Raw genomic sequence first — 15933 nt, 5'->3', positions numbered from 1 at the left:
CTAATAATAATTATATCATTTCTGCTGGTGCGGATGGGCAAATTTTACGAGCTCTTTGAAATGGATGCCCATGTAGGAGCTAAAGAACTAGATTTGCAATATATGAAGGTAGGATTCATTAAGTGCTAACGATCATGAATACTATCTTTTGGACTCTGCTGTCTTTGTTGACTCTTTCTCAATGCAATCATTTAATCAGAAGGCATCAAAATTGGCCTGAGGCATTTGTCTTCTATTCATGGTTACATATTTTGGAATTTATTCGTTTCTTTGGATTTTGACTCAAGTTATTATATGATTCCTTCTTCGATGCTTAGGGAGAACAACCTCACTGTGGCTTTCCAGAGAAGAACTTCTCTTTGAATGTGGAGAAATTGGCTAGAAAGGTTGGCCTGTACTTATTTTCTCCTTTTTTATTTTATTTTATTTAGCCTCATTTGTTTCTCCAATGAAATTTAACAAGCTGCCTTGAAGAGCAGGGTTATCGAGTTCTTGTTGTAGAGCAGACAGAAACACCTGAACAGTTAGAGCTTCGTCGCAAAGAGAAAGGTTCTAAAGACAAGGTCTGAATTTATTTGACGTCCCTAAAATGATTTCAGTTTTTACCTGGGAATTTCAGCTTCCACTGTGATTCTGCATTTGATTGAGCGGACTGCTCTGTTATTTGTTGATGATCAACCTGCAGTCATTTTAGGACCATGTTTAAATCAGATTCAGAAATCACTTGAAACTTAGGCTAGATGTTAACACTAATCACATGTTGGATTACTTGTCTTAATAAATTTTTTTACGGCATTCTCTTGTTAGTTTCTTTCATCCCAAGTTTCGACAATTATTTCCTATTTGTTTAGGTTGTAAAACGTGAAATATGTGCGGTGATTACAAAAGGAACACTAACTGAGGGGGAGTTGTTTTCTGCAAATCCTGATGCTTCTTATTTAATGGCACTGACTGCAAGTCGCCAGAGTTTGGCAAACCAAGGTCTGGAGCGCATTTTTGGTGTTTGTGTTGTTGATATCACTACTAGCAGAATCATTCTTGGACAGGTTTGTTGATTTTTATCAGATTCTATTGTGTATTAGTTGATGAGATTGTTTTTTGAGGCTTTTTTGATAATTCCATTGTGTCATCTATTTTGCTAATATCTTTTATTGTCAATTCCCTTTTCAAGTTTGGAGATGATGCTGAATGCAGTTCATTGCGCTGTCTATTATCTGAGCTGAGGCCAGTAGAAATTGTAAAACCTGCTAAAATGCTTAGCTCTGAAACTGAGAGAGTAATGGTGAGACATACTAGAAATCCCTTGGTCAATGAGTTGGCTCCCCTCTCAGGATTCTGGGACGCGGAGAAAACTGTTCAGGAAGTCAAAACTATCTACAAGCATATTGGTGATCTTTCAGCTTCTGGACCCTTAAATAAAACAGATAAAACAGATTTGGATACAACTAACCTTAATGTTGGAGAATATAGGCCAAGCTGCCTGCCCAACATTTTGTTAGAGTTTGTCAATAAAGGAGAAAATGGAAGCCTTGCTCTCTCGGCTCTTGGAGGCGCTCTCTATTATCTAAAACAGGCATTTTTGGATGAGACATTGCTTAGATTTGCGAAATTTGATTCCTTTCCTTGCTCTGATTTCTGTGAGGTTGCTAAGAAACCATACATGATTCTCGATGCTGCTGCCCTGGAGAACCTTGAGATTTTTGAGAACAGTAGAAACATAGACACTTCAGGGTAAGGGTGTCATATGCTCTTAAATATGCCAATTTTTTTTTTCTCTCCTGAAAATTGTTTGAGGTATTTTGTTATCTATAAAGGACGCTGTATGCGCAATTGAATCATTGTGTGACAGCATTTGGAAAGAGGTTGCTGAAAACATGGCTAGCAAGACCATTATACCATTTGGAATCAGTTAAGGATCGCCGGGATGCTGTAGTAGGTCTGCGGGTAAGTTTCCAGTAGGTTTTCATTTTCTAGCATGAGATGTTTTGCTGGGTGAACTTTATATATATATAATTGGAATTTTAGACCTTGGTGAACAATTTCAAAGCCTCTAATGCTTGAACTAAAAGTTACAGTTGATGGATTGATGATTTATTTTGAGGAAAGTGTCAATTAGCTATCATATGCCAGTTTTTCCATTTGAAAACTAACGGGCTGTGTATTAATGAAAAACCTAAAACAGTATTACTGTTTTGATTCCCAAATAAATATGGGGCTTCTATCATTGGCATGGTTCATCTCCTTTTCTCTTTCCATTTTCTTGTTCCATGTTTTTCAAAAAAATGGATTTCTTAAGGTCTTCATTGTTGTTTGCAAGACTTGAAATCTTGGGCTTGCAGCTATGATGTTGCAGGTTCAAGGCTTGAGAGCAGCCACTTCTGGGAAAATTGCAGAAGGGCAGGACTGTTTTGAAATGGTCCCTTCAAAGTTTATACTTTGATGGGACCATAAATATCTTTTGGTTTTCAAAGTCGAAGGAGTATAGAGTGCTTTTCTCCATATGATTAAGTGCTCTCATAATTTTTAAAGTTTTATTTTTGAGCTGAATATTTTGATCTCTTCAATTTTCTGCCTGATAGTTGCATTTCTTTTATATTTTTCGTTCTCTAACCAGCTAATTGCTGTTTGAGTTTGCATTCTGATATCATAGCTAACTTTCAGGGGGTAAATCAACCCATGATGGTTGAATTTCAAAAGGTGTTGTCCGGGCTTCCAGACATTGAGCGGGTGCTTGCACGCATATTTTCTACCAGGCAAGGATAAGAAGGAATTAAGCATGCATCAAATGTATTTTTCTAGCATTATGCAAGTACTGAGCTTCATGTAAATATGTTTCTTGTGCATTATTTTTATTGAAAAACAGCGAAGCCGATGGAAGAAGTGCAAATAAAGTAGTTTTACATGAGGATGCAGCAAAGAAGCAGCTTCAGGAGTTTATATCCACTCTACGTGGCTGTGAATTAGTGGCCCAAGCATGTTCTTCGCTTGCTGTCATTTTGGGAAATGTGGAGTCTGGACGGTTGCATCATTTATTAACACCTGGTTCTTTCCAGTTTGTTGTTCTTTTAATGTTTTTATAAGATTGTAGTTTGGCATCTTATTTTGTTATGTAATTGTAGGTAAAGATCTTCCAGGCATCCTTCCAATTCTCAAACATTTTAAGAGTGCCTTTGATTGGGCAGAAGCCAACAATTCTGGACGTATAATACCTCATGAAGGTGTCCATGTGGAGTATGATTCTGCTTGTGAAAAAGTTTAAGAGGTTGAATCTAGTTTGGCTAGACACCTGAAGGAACAACAGAAATTACTAGGGGACACATCAGTAAGATCCTCTCCAGAAATATTAGTCTGCGCTTAATTTGTTTTAGTAAATAACATGTTCTCTCATTACATGACCTATTTTACAGATTATTTATGTCACAGTTGGAAAAGAGGCGTACCTGTCAGAAATTCCTGAACATCTGCGTGGTAGTATTCCTCAAGATTATGAGCCACGTTCATCCAAAAAGGTAAGTGATGCATATTGAATGTTTGGTTTATGACACTTTCTTGAAAAAATAGCAAGTGTTTGGCCAATTAATCAATGTGACAGGTGTAACATCATCTAATTTGTTGATTCTATTGTTAAAAACATTTGAAAAGTTATCACCATCTGTCATGGGGTGATGCAAATACTGTTGTGGTAGAATGCATCAACAAAAATTGTGAACACATATGCGAACATAAGCAAATGAATTGTGTTTCTTGCTTTTTTAGATTCCTTAAGAATGTTTTTGTCATTGTGCCATGGAATTGCAACAAAAGAACTTGGAATTTAAGTCGTTTATGTTTTGCCTAATTTTTATCATGGTCATGTGAAATATTTAAAGAAAAGGCCTTGGAAACATGGTTTATAATATAAATAGATAGGGTCAGTATCAGCTAGCATGCCCATAAAAGCTGGCAGGTTCCAAATATGTGATTAGGTGTCAAAGAGTGTGAATGAGAATGATGGTGTATGTATGTATAAGAACGACCTGGTTTTACATTTATTTATTACAAACTACAATCTATGTTAACTGGTTCCCTTTTCTGTTGGACAAGGAAACATTGTGGCTGGGATCTTAACTTTGACTATAGCAAATTGCTTACTGGTCTTAGGAAATTTGGTTTTCCTTGTCGCTATCTTGTTTAAATTCTTGTTCTACATGCTGCCTGGGACATGCAGGGCTTCTACAGGTATTGGACTCCAAGTATAAAGAAGTTCTTAGGAGAGCTCTCACAGGTTGAATCTGAAAAGGAGTCGGCATTGAAGAGCATTTTGCAGAGGTTAATTGTGCTTTTTTGCTAGTACCATGACAAGTGGAGACAATTAGTTTCTGCAACTGCAGGTTTGTGCACCAACTTTATTCAAACACGCAGGCGCTCCCACTCCTTTGTGGGATGAAACTATTGTCATGGTATGGTTTCAATTCATTATTTCTTGACTGAAACTAGTCACACATGATGCAGAACTGGATGTTTTGATCAATCTGGCAATTGCAAGTGACTATTATGAAGGACCTGCCTGTCGTCCAACCATCGTAGGTTCATCACTGTCAAGTGAAGTACCATGCCTTTCTGCAAAACTATGAGGACGCCCTGTTCTTAGGAGCGACTCTTTGGGAAAGGGTGCATTTGTCCCAAATGACATTAGTATTGGGGGTTCTGGTTGTGCCGGCTTTATCCTTCTTAGTGGTCCTAACATTGGTGGAAAATCTACTCTTCTTCGGCAAGTTTGTTTGGCTGTGACTGGCCAGGTAAATTATCTATCCTTCAAAATATATGTTTTGCCTGGTAACCATCCACATTCTCCATCTTTGATTTGTTTTCATAGATTGAAGCCGATGTCCCTGCTGAAAGCTTTGAGTTGTCTCCTGTTGACCGCATCTTTGTCAGAATGGGTGCGAAAGATCATATTATGGCAGGCTAGAGTACATTTTTGATAGAGCTTTCAGAAACTGCATTGGAGCTGGTGAGTTTTCTTGGTAATTTTGAAGCATTTCTTTTAAGAGAAAGGGTCATGGTCCTTATGACTGTCCCAGTTTTATTAGATGTGGCTGAATCGATGATGTATAAGGAGGATGTTTGTGATTGTGAGTAAAGTGCCAAAGTTTATGCAGCTTTTACAGTAAAATTGAAATAACATCATAGAAATAAAAAAAAAAATATGGAACTTATTTTTCAACTAGCCTAATATTGAATATCCAGGCTAGGAAATCAGGTAAAGCGTTGGAATCAAGAATTGACATAAGAATAAGAATAGGCCTAAAACAAGACTCTAGGAGAACCAATTAGAAATTAAATAAACCAAACAACAAATGATGAGGAGAGGCATTCATGATTAGAGAAAAATAAAGCCATAATGCAAAATCATCTACCCTTTCAACTCCCATGCTAAACTATCACAAACTGCATTGATTTCACGGGGAGCTTTGTTATCTTACTTAAAATATTCTTACTGAAAAATCTCAACCATTGGATTTATAAGGTCTGCTCGTTCAATGCATGAAATTTTTAGAACTACTTTTGAAAAGGATATACGGTAAGATTAACATTACTTCTAGGATAAATTAGAACAAGGATTCATTTTACATGCATGCATTAATCTAATGTTTGGAAGCAATACAAAATTACAATGAAGATGCATTAAAGGGATTAAAGATGTATTCTTTTTTGTTGAGTGTTTCTGATGGTCTCCTCCAGCTGTTCCATATTGATTTTTTTATTCACTCGACCATCTGTTCCAGCCTCCTTCTATCTTTCTTACCTTCATCTCCTGAGTTATCTGCTGAGAAGCTAAGATAGGGATATGAACGCCATAAAACTTCTCCTCTTTTCTTATCTGTCTTGTTGCTTCACACCCATCCATTTTTGGCATCTGTTGAACACAAGATATTAAAACATGGTTAATGTAAACTTTATCATAAGATAAAATTATTTGCATGAATCAAGTTTTAAGTTGAAAAACATATTCCCCCATGATCTTCCATCCTTTATATCTAGTTGCAAGAACTAATAAATCATTTAACTGTCAAAATTCGCCTACATAACCTTCTCCCCTCTTTATCCTCAAATAAAAGCAAACTGACAGTATAATGTTTGGAGGAAAACACGAGGAAGGTTAAACAACTACAATGCGTACTGCTTTATTTTGTGAGATTTGCAGAAAACTTCTTGTCAACCAACTAATTACTAGTCTATTTTAAGTTTAATGTTGGGTGTTATGTTGGTTGTTTTAAGAAATAAAAGATAAGTAGATATTTTTTAGCGAAGAAAACAATTGATAACAACATGAAAGTAACGAGATTTATTTTCTTTACCTTGCAGTCCATTAATATGTAGTCATAAGGAAGCACAATAGAGTGACTATGTTCCCTTTGGTTGTGTAGACCTATGCATACTAGTTGGAAAGCCTCCTCCCCGTTTTCACAAACCTCAACAGTTGCACCATGCCCTTTAAGAATGTGGCTGGTCACTCTGCGGGATATTTCATTATCATCAGCGACCAAGAATTTCAACCCGCTTAAGGATTTGTCTTTGCTTAGATTACCACGTGCTTCTTGGATCTCTGATGATCTAACTGGTAGCCTTTCAGTTGGAGACTGTTTTGATTTGGATCTAACATGAGAATGATTTGGATCATCGAACAAAGGATTCTTCCTGTTTTTTTCATTTTTTGAGCTGCCTTCTGCTTGTAATTCCACTTGTTGAAATGAGTTTTCACAAGTTGATAGAACCTTTAACTTTGTTCTTTGTGAATGCGTTGATGAAGATGAACCAAGATCTTTAAGAGCATTTGTGGCTTGGATTGCACTTTCTCTCTTTGATTTGGAAATAAGTCCATGACCCCCGAATTCAGGTAGAAGTCGTATCACTTGATACAAGCGAGAACCATGAAATGGTTTCAACAAAATGGCATCCTTGGAATCGATCAAAGTTCTGTTCAAAGCCTCTCAAATTAATACTTCGTGAAGTTGGTTTATCCAGCCAAACAACCTTGCAGCAACTGCTATGAAGGTCTCTTTTAAATTCAACAACGACTCTATAAAGTTCTTGAAATGGTCCAGCACCAGCATCAATCACAAGCAATACAAAGCCTGGCGCACCTGTAAGATTACTACTTCTACTTGCGGATGAATTTTGACCTATCCCATCCATAGAACTTAAAGGCACATCCTTCATTGATCTAGAGTTAAAATGGTCACTTCTTGATCCCAAATCAGATTTTCCTGAAGAACTATGTGGTGAAACATTCTGCCTGGCTTTTATTTTCTTTAGGGTAGAGTGAAGATGTTTCCATTGCTTCACAGATGATACTTTTATCCCCAAACCCTCTATATATTTCTGTGAACTTCTTAGCCGCTCTTCATTTTGAATCAACAGAACAACATGAGATCCTTCAATCTTGGGACTAGAACCAAGTATAGACAGCCTAGGACTAGGGGTGCGAATCACTAGGCCTCGATAAGGAGTTCGTATAGTCAGCTTCGAATAGTTAGGTTCACCCTCAAACATGGAATCCCCTTTAATCTCAACTTCAGCATTTTGGATATCTGCTGAAGATATCTCGCATATGTCAAGGAAAACATTAAACTTGAAGCAAGTTCCTTTCTTGCCAATCTCTTTATTCACGATTCCTATTTCTCCTCCCATTAGACGCACCTGGTGAAAATTATTTAACAAAGGTTGATCGAAGAAATATAATCAAAAGCAGAAAGAAGAATGGAACATGTCTTGAGGATTTAAATAGGCTTTGGTACTTAATGTGCTATAAAAAAACTACTAGTTAATTTGTGCAAAAGTTGAGTACGTACCAAAGATTGAACAATGCCAAGTCCTAAGCCAGTTCCTCCTTGTCCAAGAGCTGTTTCTTTGACTTGAACAAAATTCTCAAACACTGATTTTTGCTTTTCTCTTGGAATTCCTTTACCTGTATCATTCACCTCAAATACAAATTCCATACAGCTTTGTTTTTGCTTCACTTCATTAAATTCTTTTTTGTTGGAAAAAAGGCATGAAAAACATCTCCACAAATCATTCTGATTGGAAGCGATTATCTTGTTCTCTAAACTGGGTTTTTGAGTCCAGGCTCGAACTGATACATGCCCCTCAAATGTAAACTTAACAGCATTGCTAAGTAAATTGCACAAGACTTGCCTTAGTTTTCCCCTGTCGCCTTTCACTCGAGAATGTTTGAGAATGGAACCATCATAAGGGTCCAACACCACATCTACACCTTTTTTCATGCCCACCGGATGATACAAATCAACTGCATCTTCAAGAAGCTTGGCTAAATCAAATTCTTCTTCTTCAAGTTGCATTTTGCCGGCTTCAATTTTGCTGGTATCAAGAATAGAATTCAACAAACCTGTACAGGTAAGAAAATTAAATTATTAAAGAGAAGATTCTATACAAAAAACTATAATTCTAATGCGCTAAAAAGATTAGTCAATATATAAGCTTACCTATTAGGTCCTTTGTGCAACCATCCATTTGTCGTAAATTTGTGTCTAACTCGGAACCTACACGCACTTCTGCATAGCATATCTCTATCAAACCAGTAATGCCTGCTAAAGCCGCTCGAATGTCATGGCTAGCACTAGCAAATGCAAGACTTTTATTCATACTCTTTCGTTCTGCTTGCTGCGTTGCTTCCATTTGCTTTATTAGTGCTGAACACAAGTGGATTTCCCTTCTTGCAGCCATAACCACTAGCAATATGAAACTAACAATCGAAATGAAAATCGCAGCGATCATTATTATGAATAGAATGAGGGATATTTTGATGCTCTTGTTAACACTGCTCGCTAGTTCATTGTATGGGAAAGCCAACGCATATACCTGCAATTCAAATTCCCATAAATTGTATGAATTTAAAAAGCAGTTATCAATAAAATTCAAATTAATCTATGAGCCAATCTTGCATGAATGATTTTGAAGCGACAACCACATATGAAAGGCTCGAATTTTATGATCTCTAAATGAAAACACATCAGTATACTACAACAAAGCATGGAAAGTGACCAGAAAGTAACTCGTTCTCGACTAAAAACTTGTTCAGAGACTTATTGCTAAGATGCATACTTTTAAGAATGATACATACCAATTGCACTCCCACAATTTCAGCATGGGAGCAGAAAACTCTGTACTTTGCTTTCCCAAGGTATAATACTGAATCTTCTAGTTTGCCATTGTTTGGCATGCATGGAACATTTCCAACGTGATCAAGTTGATCACCATTCAGTTTTGTCATGCACAGAGACACTGAATTTTCCTTTATCACGGTTTGAGTGTTAGGCAGTCCTCCTACAAGAACTTTCCCAGATTGGGTAGCCAAGTACAAGCTCCCACCATAAAGTTCTACGTTGTTGAAGAAACTAGTTAATGCTTTAGCCGAAAACCCTAAAGAGAGGACTCCTTGTCCTTGTAAACTAATCGTGTTAAGGAATAGAGGATCTTGAGCACCGTTCCATCCATTCTCAAATGATGCATACCCTTGACTACTATTTAATGCTTGCTCAATCCAACTTGCATTAGTCGTAATGAAAGGAAAGGATTTAACTGCATCTCCATATACTTTTCCCGTGTTTGAATTTACAGGTTGTCTATACCAAGAAAAGTTCCTTGCATTTGAAGCTGTAGAGTTAGAGTACATAACAAACGTTTGGTTTCCCTCATAATAGTATGAGAAGAAAAGACCTCCCAGTCCAATAAATGAAATCTGTGATATGAAAGGAATTACTGCAAATGCTTGAAACAATGAGGGAGCCACCTGTAGACAAAAGGGGAAGGAAAAAATAAAAACCTGAACTTAGCACTCTTAATGGTAAATTATCCCTAACATATTATTATTACAAATACTAATAACTGAATTGAGTATGGACACAAACCTTATTCTTAACATCGTATGATGAGAGTATGCTTCCATTTGATGGAGGAACTCATAACTCTTGCTAAATTTATTGCTGGATTGAATTTAAGGGGTGCAATAATTTAGCTATGTTTTCAATTTCAGACAACAATCCAGATTGAACAACATGGGCGTTGAAATCCAAGTGTTTCTTCGCCTGTTTGATCATATTATACCACCATGGTACCACTACACAAGGTAGTAGCACAACTCCAATTGCCTGCATTTAAGTTTGTACAAACCCTGAGTGCAATTTCATTTGCATTGGAATAAAAGAAAAGGAACATAATAATTATTAAAGAAATATTAGATGAAAACCCACTTTAGAATAGGTGATTATCATCAAAGAAATTAAATATTTTCATCAGTATATTTCAGGCATGCAGTAATAAGCTACATTGAAAATCAAACAAGTAATAAGAGAATTTTGCATGCAAGTACGTGGTTTTATTAAAATGAGTGAGTGTAGTACCAGAATGATGAAGATGAGAACAGGCCTTGACGCTATCAAGGAGCTGAGCTTCATTGGATTTATGACAGACGAAGAGAAGAGAATAGAGCAGCAGAAGATGGTGGTGAAGAAATTCTCTCTTATTGATATATAAAATGAGACATAAGCACACACGATACAACTTGTGCAGGATGTAACTATATATATAAGAAAAGGAGTAACTATTGACTTTCCATAGTTGTATTTGTTTCTATAGTTACAGGATTTCTTCATTATGGAGGCTGATTTGTCTCTGATTTGCATCCAAGCTAGTTTCCATGTTATGGTGGTTGCCATTCTGGAGTGTAGTAGGCCACTGAGTAGGATTTCTTGGTCATGGAGGCTGATTTGTCTCTGATTTGCTTTCAGGCTGTAATTTCCATGTATGGTGGGTTTGCCATTATGAGTGTAGTAGCTGTTGGAGTATTTTCCTACAATTGATCAAGACTTGGTTAGAGGATGCTGTGATGCCGCTGCTGATGCTGCTTTGGTGGTGATGCTGCTGCTGTTTCTCCCGTGATGTTGCTGTTGCAGAGTTTTGATTTATGAAGCTGCATAGAGATGAAGCTGCTGCTGCTGCTGCTAATAAATGGGTCATGCAGTTTGGGATGAGATGAGTAAGAAAGGCTTTTGCCCTGATGATAACTCCTGTACTGTTTTCATTGGAGGGCTTACAAGTCAGGGTAGATCTGAAGAGGCATGCAAATAATTGGAGGAGATGATAGAAAATTAAGGGAATGAAAGCTACTCAACTAGACTACAACAAATATCTGAACCATGTACCATTTTTGCTGCAGAAGTTAGTTTTCAAGATTGAGGCCACAGCTGTAATCACTATTGAATCATATAATCTAAAGTTTCTGAGGCAAATAATTGAATTGTTTCGGATGTCTGGTTGTGGAATGTCATACTGCTATGATGTTATACTTAAAGTAAAATTTTTTAAGGGCGGCCAGCTAGCATTGGAGTCCAAGGTTCTGATCACACTCGTTATGACATTTGATTCACCAGAGGTAAAATTTAACCCCCAGCTTGCTATTTTATTGTCTGACCTTTTAACTGCGATTAGTTTGCTGATCTGACAACTTTGTGGAGTTTAATTTCAGGCTGAACAGCGTAACAAAGACATATACCAACAGGCCGGGGCTATTACTTTTCCACAAAACTTGTTTTAAGCAGTTCTAATTTGGTCCAGAAGTGCCTTGAAATTCGAGTTGGGCGTTTGGTGTTGAATGCAAATTCCGTTACCCTCTTGTTTTGGTATTAATTTCGATTGATCTCTAGGATTGATTTGTGACGTTACTTGGTTTGATTGATGACGATCAAGTATTGGATCTGATAAATTATTGATGTGGTTCTTACAAAGGAATCAGCGAGGTAAATTTGGACTAGTATGCTCATGCAGCAACTGGTGGTTATTGGTTTTGTGTGGTCTAATTATTATCAGCTTTACTGTTAAACAGAGGACCTCATTTTCTGAACAAATACTTGATTTACTTTTTGCAAAGTATACTCAATGGCTTGCCTGGATGAGATATTTTGGATTGAGTCCTTTATGCAGCATTCAGATATTCAGTGATGAGTTTGATATATTTACTTGCGACATATTTAGTTGTTGATCCTCCGGAGGTGCTTCATGATGCTAAACTCAGAGATCATCAGTTGGTCTACTCTGTTTTGTTATGGGCTTGCAAACATTTCACTTGAGCCGCACTGCTTTCTGGTATGATTGAGGGCCGATGCTTTGTTTGATTGAGTGCTTTCGTCTGAGATTGTTGACTCTAAATGTATGGTGTGATCAGATGCCAGAGTTTTGACGATTTTATTGCAGGCCTCCACTAGCCTTGCCTCCATGCTTTGACACAATAAAGTTCGATACTGGATGGCCTCCTGCTTGGTTTGAAGATTTTGCGCTAGGCTAGCTGCTGGCTGGTTTTGCTGGAGTTGCGATTGCTGGTTGACATTGACTGTTCTTGTTGGAAGGCACATTGCTTGCTTTGCTGTGTCCTAAAGGAGCCTGTCTCATCACTGTTTGAGTAGTTAGGCTGGTATACTGGATTGTTTGCTTTTAGTGTGCCTGTCTGGGGAGGCTATTCCCCTGCACACGCTTTTTGAATTATATTTATGTTCTGCAAGATGCCTTGCTTTAGTTTCTACAGGGAATGTGTTCCCTCTTGGTATGGTTGGATTGCTTGATCTGGGGAATCTGTTCCTCAACACAAGTCTTTTGGGTTGTTATCCTTTCTGTTAAGCAAGAGTTGCTGATGTCTGTAATTATATACTGCTGGCTTACAGCTTATTTTTGATCTATATAATTCTTACATTTAATTAAAAAAAAAGTTCAATACTGTGTTTTCATTGAGATTTCAGAGTATGCATTAATGGAATTGCTTCAGGTATGGGAGAAAAAAAGCCATCTTCAGCGTGCTTCGCTACACTGTATAAAATCCGTTAATCTGGATGTAATTCACGTTCATCGAAAGAGTTTACATGAATTGACTTCATATTGATACTCAAGTCGCCATTTTTTCCCACGATGCTAAGATTTGTCACGTCAGGTTCGTATCTCCCTAGAAATGGAAGGCATCATCATCATGTTCAAGGTGAGGTCCTGAACCTGAACCCTCCAAAACAAGTAATCACCCCCATTGTAACGAGCTGGATATCAAATTATCAAAGCAAACATAAATCTCGACACTCACTAACACTCTGAATAGGGGACACTTTGCTTTGCTTCTTGAAGTGCAGGATTGCTACACTTTGAAGCTTTGCTTTTGAGTGCTACAGTGTCTAATCCTAGCTCTCCTAGTTAGTCTCCCAAATTAAAAACTTGGCATCAACAATAAACAGTATAGACTACATTAAGTATTGACATGATAAGATACTATAATTTGCAAGTTGAAAGCTGTGTAGCAAATTTTGTGCTGGTTAAGCTTTAGAAAAGAATGAATTTTCTGAAATTGTTGATTAGGAGTGTTTCAACCAGACAATATAGGGGAAGATACGGGGAACATAGCAAGTGAGACAAAAATTAAACTCCTAATATAGAGGACTATTTACATCCTGAAATCAATGCTCAAACTCAACCATTTGAAAGAACACCATAAATAAGATTTTTTTTTAGCCAAGCAAACAACACACAAAATTGGGTTAAACTTCAAATGAAAAGGAGTGACATCTGAACCTCCAATCAGGAGAAGTGTATTCATCATTGTTTAGTGATACGATTAAATAGTTGATATCTTATTTCAAGTGCAAGAGTGTCAAAGTAATAAATAACCCAATAAAACCGTGGTCGAACTATAAGGAGATTAACTATATAACATCAACAACAAAAACAATAAGGATGATGGTGATGATAAGTTAAAGAGGACTTTGAGATGTAAGATTAATATGAGGATTAAACAATAATAATAAAACAAATATTAAGATTAGAGGATCCACTAATAGTATTAAAGATAAGTAAAGTATAAACTCTTTACAAATTATCAACATGATTATATTAATCATCTTATTTACGTAATACCATACTTATAAATTTTATCAGGTATTCATGATGTTTATGTTGACAACAAATCAAGTTCCTCTCATAATAACGATGTCGGCTGAAGACTATGAAGGATCAAGCATTTAATGTACTAAGTGTTATACAATACAAATCTAGATTAATCATTTAACAAGCAAGGTATTAAGGATTAATAAAATAAAAAGATAAGACATGTTAATATTAATTTTTCTTAGATATAAGCATTTAAGTCCATATTGAGTTTATATTATACTTATTTTAACACCATTAGTGAACCCTTTTACCTTGACATGATAAACTTAGTTAAATATTATGAAGAAGAAAAATTAACCTCCTAATACAGAGGACTATTTACATCCTGAAATCAATGCTCAAACTTAACCATTTGAAAGAACAACATAAATAAGATTTTTTTTTTAGTCAAGCAAACAACAAACAAAATTGGGTTAAACTTCAAATGAAAAAGAGTAACATTTGAAGCTCCAATCAGGAGAAGTGTATGCCAGCCATGTTTTTTCATCATTGTTTAGTGATGAAAAAACAACGATTTTTTTTTTTTCCTCATCCATGAAAACCATAAAAAATCAAATATCAATAATATCTCCGCTTAACTAGATTGATTATCATCATTCATAATTAGAAGAATATATATATTTTTCATAAAAAACTGTATGTAAATCATATCTGGTTGATATTCAAATATACATGGTAATTAACATTTCTACTTTCTTTCTTATTAAATCATTTTACTTCTAAATCCTCATTTTCAATGAAGAAAAAACAAGAAAAAAATATATTTTCCCCTTGTAGTTAGTGTTTTAAGACTTATATAACGTTAGAAAAATATGGTAGCGATTATCTTTTAAAATATTTTTTTATTATAAAATACATCAAAATGAAAAAAAAATATTTTTTGATATTAATACATTAAAAACATAAAAAAATTAATGATGATAATCAATCTAGTTAAGCGGAGATATTATTGATTTGATTTTTTATGGTTTTCATGGATGATGAAAAAAAAATCCTTGTTTTTTTTGATATTGTGATGATATTAAGTAAAGTAAAAAATAAAGAGTTAAGTAATGATATTGTGATGTTTATAAAGTATTTTTCTTTATCTATTTTTTTTTTAGAAAAGGGGATCGTTATTACTTATTTTAGAGACTCTTGCCCAATATAAATCATATTTTGTGATTTGGGTATTAAATGCAATGATTTGGTGAGTAAATTGCCAAGTATAATTTTTCTTAAAATTATTAATTATTGTGACCGGATCATGTAAAGCAGAGCAGAACTTTGCATGCACGAACTAATTAATGATCAAGTGGAATATTTTTGCAACACGTTTGTACTTGTGTGAGAATTCTACCATATACTTTACCTTGAACGACCACTTTAATGATACAAGAACAGAAGAATTTTAATTATTTGAAAACTTTAAATAGCTGACATAAAAGAGCCCAATAATTCTTGAGAGAGAAATCTAAGTCATCATACGTTATCGGCAACCCTTGCCACCCTATGTATTCAATAATCTTTCTTATGTAAGTGTGTATTTGGTCTTATAATGATTTTTATTGTTATATAGTTTTGAAAAAAATAGTAGCTATAATAAAAATTATAAAATATGTTTTTTATAATTAATATTTTTAAGATATGGTTTTCTGTAAAATTTAAATTAAATTATAGTATATGTTAATTAAGTAAATACTAGTCGATGCAGAAAATTAGTTATATAAAATTATTTGTATACCTTCAACTATATAAAGAAAATAAAAATTAACTTTTGACTTAATAAAGAATTGATCATCTTATCTACACCATTCATCATATATCAAAACAGATGAATTATATATATATATATACACGCGCGCGCGCGTGCCCAGAAACACTTTTATTATAATTTAACATGGCAGAGGAGATTTAAAAATCATAAAAAATTTACACATATGTATTGATAATTAAAGAAATTCAAGAAATTAA

At 35.4% G+C, this 15933-nt stretch overlaps 2 protein-coding genes and 1 pseudogene across 2 annotated transcripts; 2 read left to right on the top strand and 1 right to left on the bottom strand.

Moving 5' to 3' along the window:
• The first annotated feature begins 28 nt into the window (after nt 1-28).
• LOC118050067 (DNA mismatch repair protein MSH6-like) lies at nt 29-4772 on the top strand. The gene is made up of 10 exons (XM_073407456.1): nt 29-108; nt 318-386; nt 480-563; nt 852-1046; nt 1172-1944; nt 2662-3042; nt 3120-3322; nt 3408-3509; nt 4208-4370; nt 4492-4772. Exons 1-5 carry the CDS (start codon nt 34-36, stop codon nt 1733-1735), a joined length of 987 nt encoding a protein of 328 aa, XP_073263557.1. The 5' UTR covers nt 29-33; the 3' UTR covers nt 1736-1944; nt 2662-3042; nt 3120-3322; nt 3408-3509; nt 4208-4370; nt 4492-4772.
• Nucleotides 2680-5122, top strand: LOC118050002 (DNA mismatch repair protein MSH6-like). Its single transcript, XM_035060201.2, has 8 exons — nt 2680-2753; nt 2864-3042; nt 3120-3253; nt 3408-3509; nt 4208-4308; nt 4631-4778; nt 4856-4922; nt 5019-5122. The coding sequence occupies exons 1-8, from the start codon at nt 2680-2682 to the stop codon at nt 5120-5122; spliced, it is 909 nt and encodes a 302-aa protein (XP_034916092.2).
• Nucleotides 5123-5676: 554 nt separating this feature from the next.
• On the bottom strand, nt 5677-10457 carry LOC118049992 (histidine kinase CKI1-like; annotated as a pseudogene).
• Nucleotides 10458-15933: the final 5476 nt, after the last annotated feature.

Source organism: Populus alba, chromosome 2 (genome assembly GCF_005239225.2).
Source record: "Populus alba chromosome 2, ASM523922v2, whole genome shotgun sequence".
In the NCBI taxonomy this organism is placed as follows: Eukaryota; Viridiplantae; Streptophyta; class Magnoliopsida; order Malpighiales; family Salicaceae; genus Populus; species Populus alba.
Note: the sequence above shows the minus strand (reverse complement) of the source record. Positions and strands in the feature narration are given on the sequence as shown.

What these genes read in the sequence shown, in the direction of transcription:
- LOC118050067 (XM_073407456.1), top strand. Translation starts at nt 34, where the DNA reads ATGGGCAAATTTTACGAGCTCTTTGAAATGGATGCCCATGTAGGAGCT. An exon ending in TGGAGAAATTGGCTAGAAAG is followed by an intron (nt 387 to 479) that starts GTTGGCCTGTAC and finishes CTTGAAGAGCAG; the next exon opens with GGTTATCGAGTTCTTGTTGT. An exon ending in AGAAAGGTTCTAAAGACAAG is followed by an intron (nt 564 to 851) that starts GTCTGAATTTAT and finishes CTATTTGTTTAG; the next exon opens with GTTGTAAAACGTGAAATATG.
- LOC118050002 (XM_035060201.2), top strand. Translation starts at nt 2,680, where the DNA reads ATGGTTGAATTTCAAAAGGTGTTGTCCGGGCTTCCAGACATTGAGCGG. An exon ending in GCACGCATATTTTCTACCAG is followed by an intron (nt 2,754 to 2,863) that starts GCAAGGATAAGA and finishes ATTGAAAAACAG; the next exon opens with CGAAGCCGATGGAAGAAGTG. An exon ending in CCGCATCTTTGTCAGAATGG is followed by an intron (nt 4,923 to 5,018) that starts GTGCGAAAGATC and finishes GTAATTTTGAAG; the next exon opens with CATTTCTTTTAAGAGAAAGG.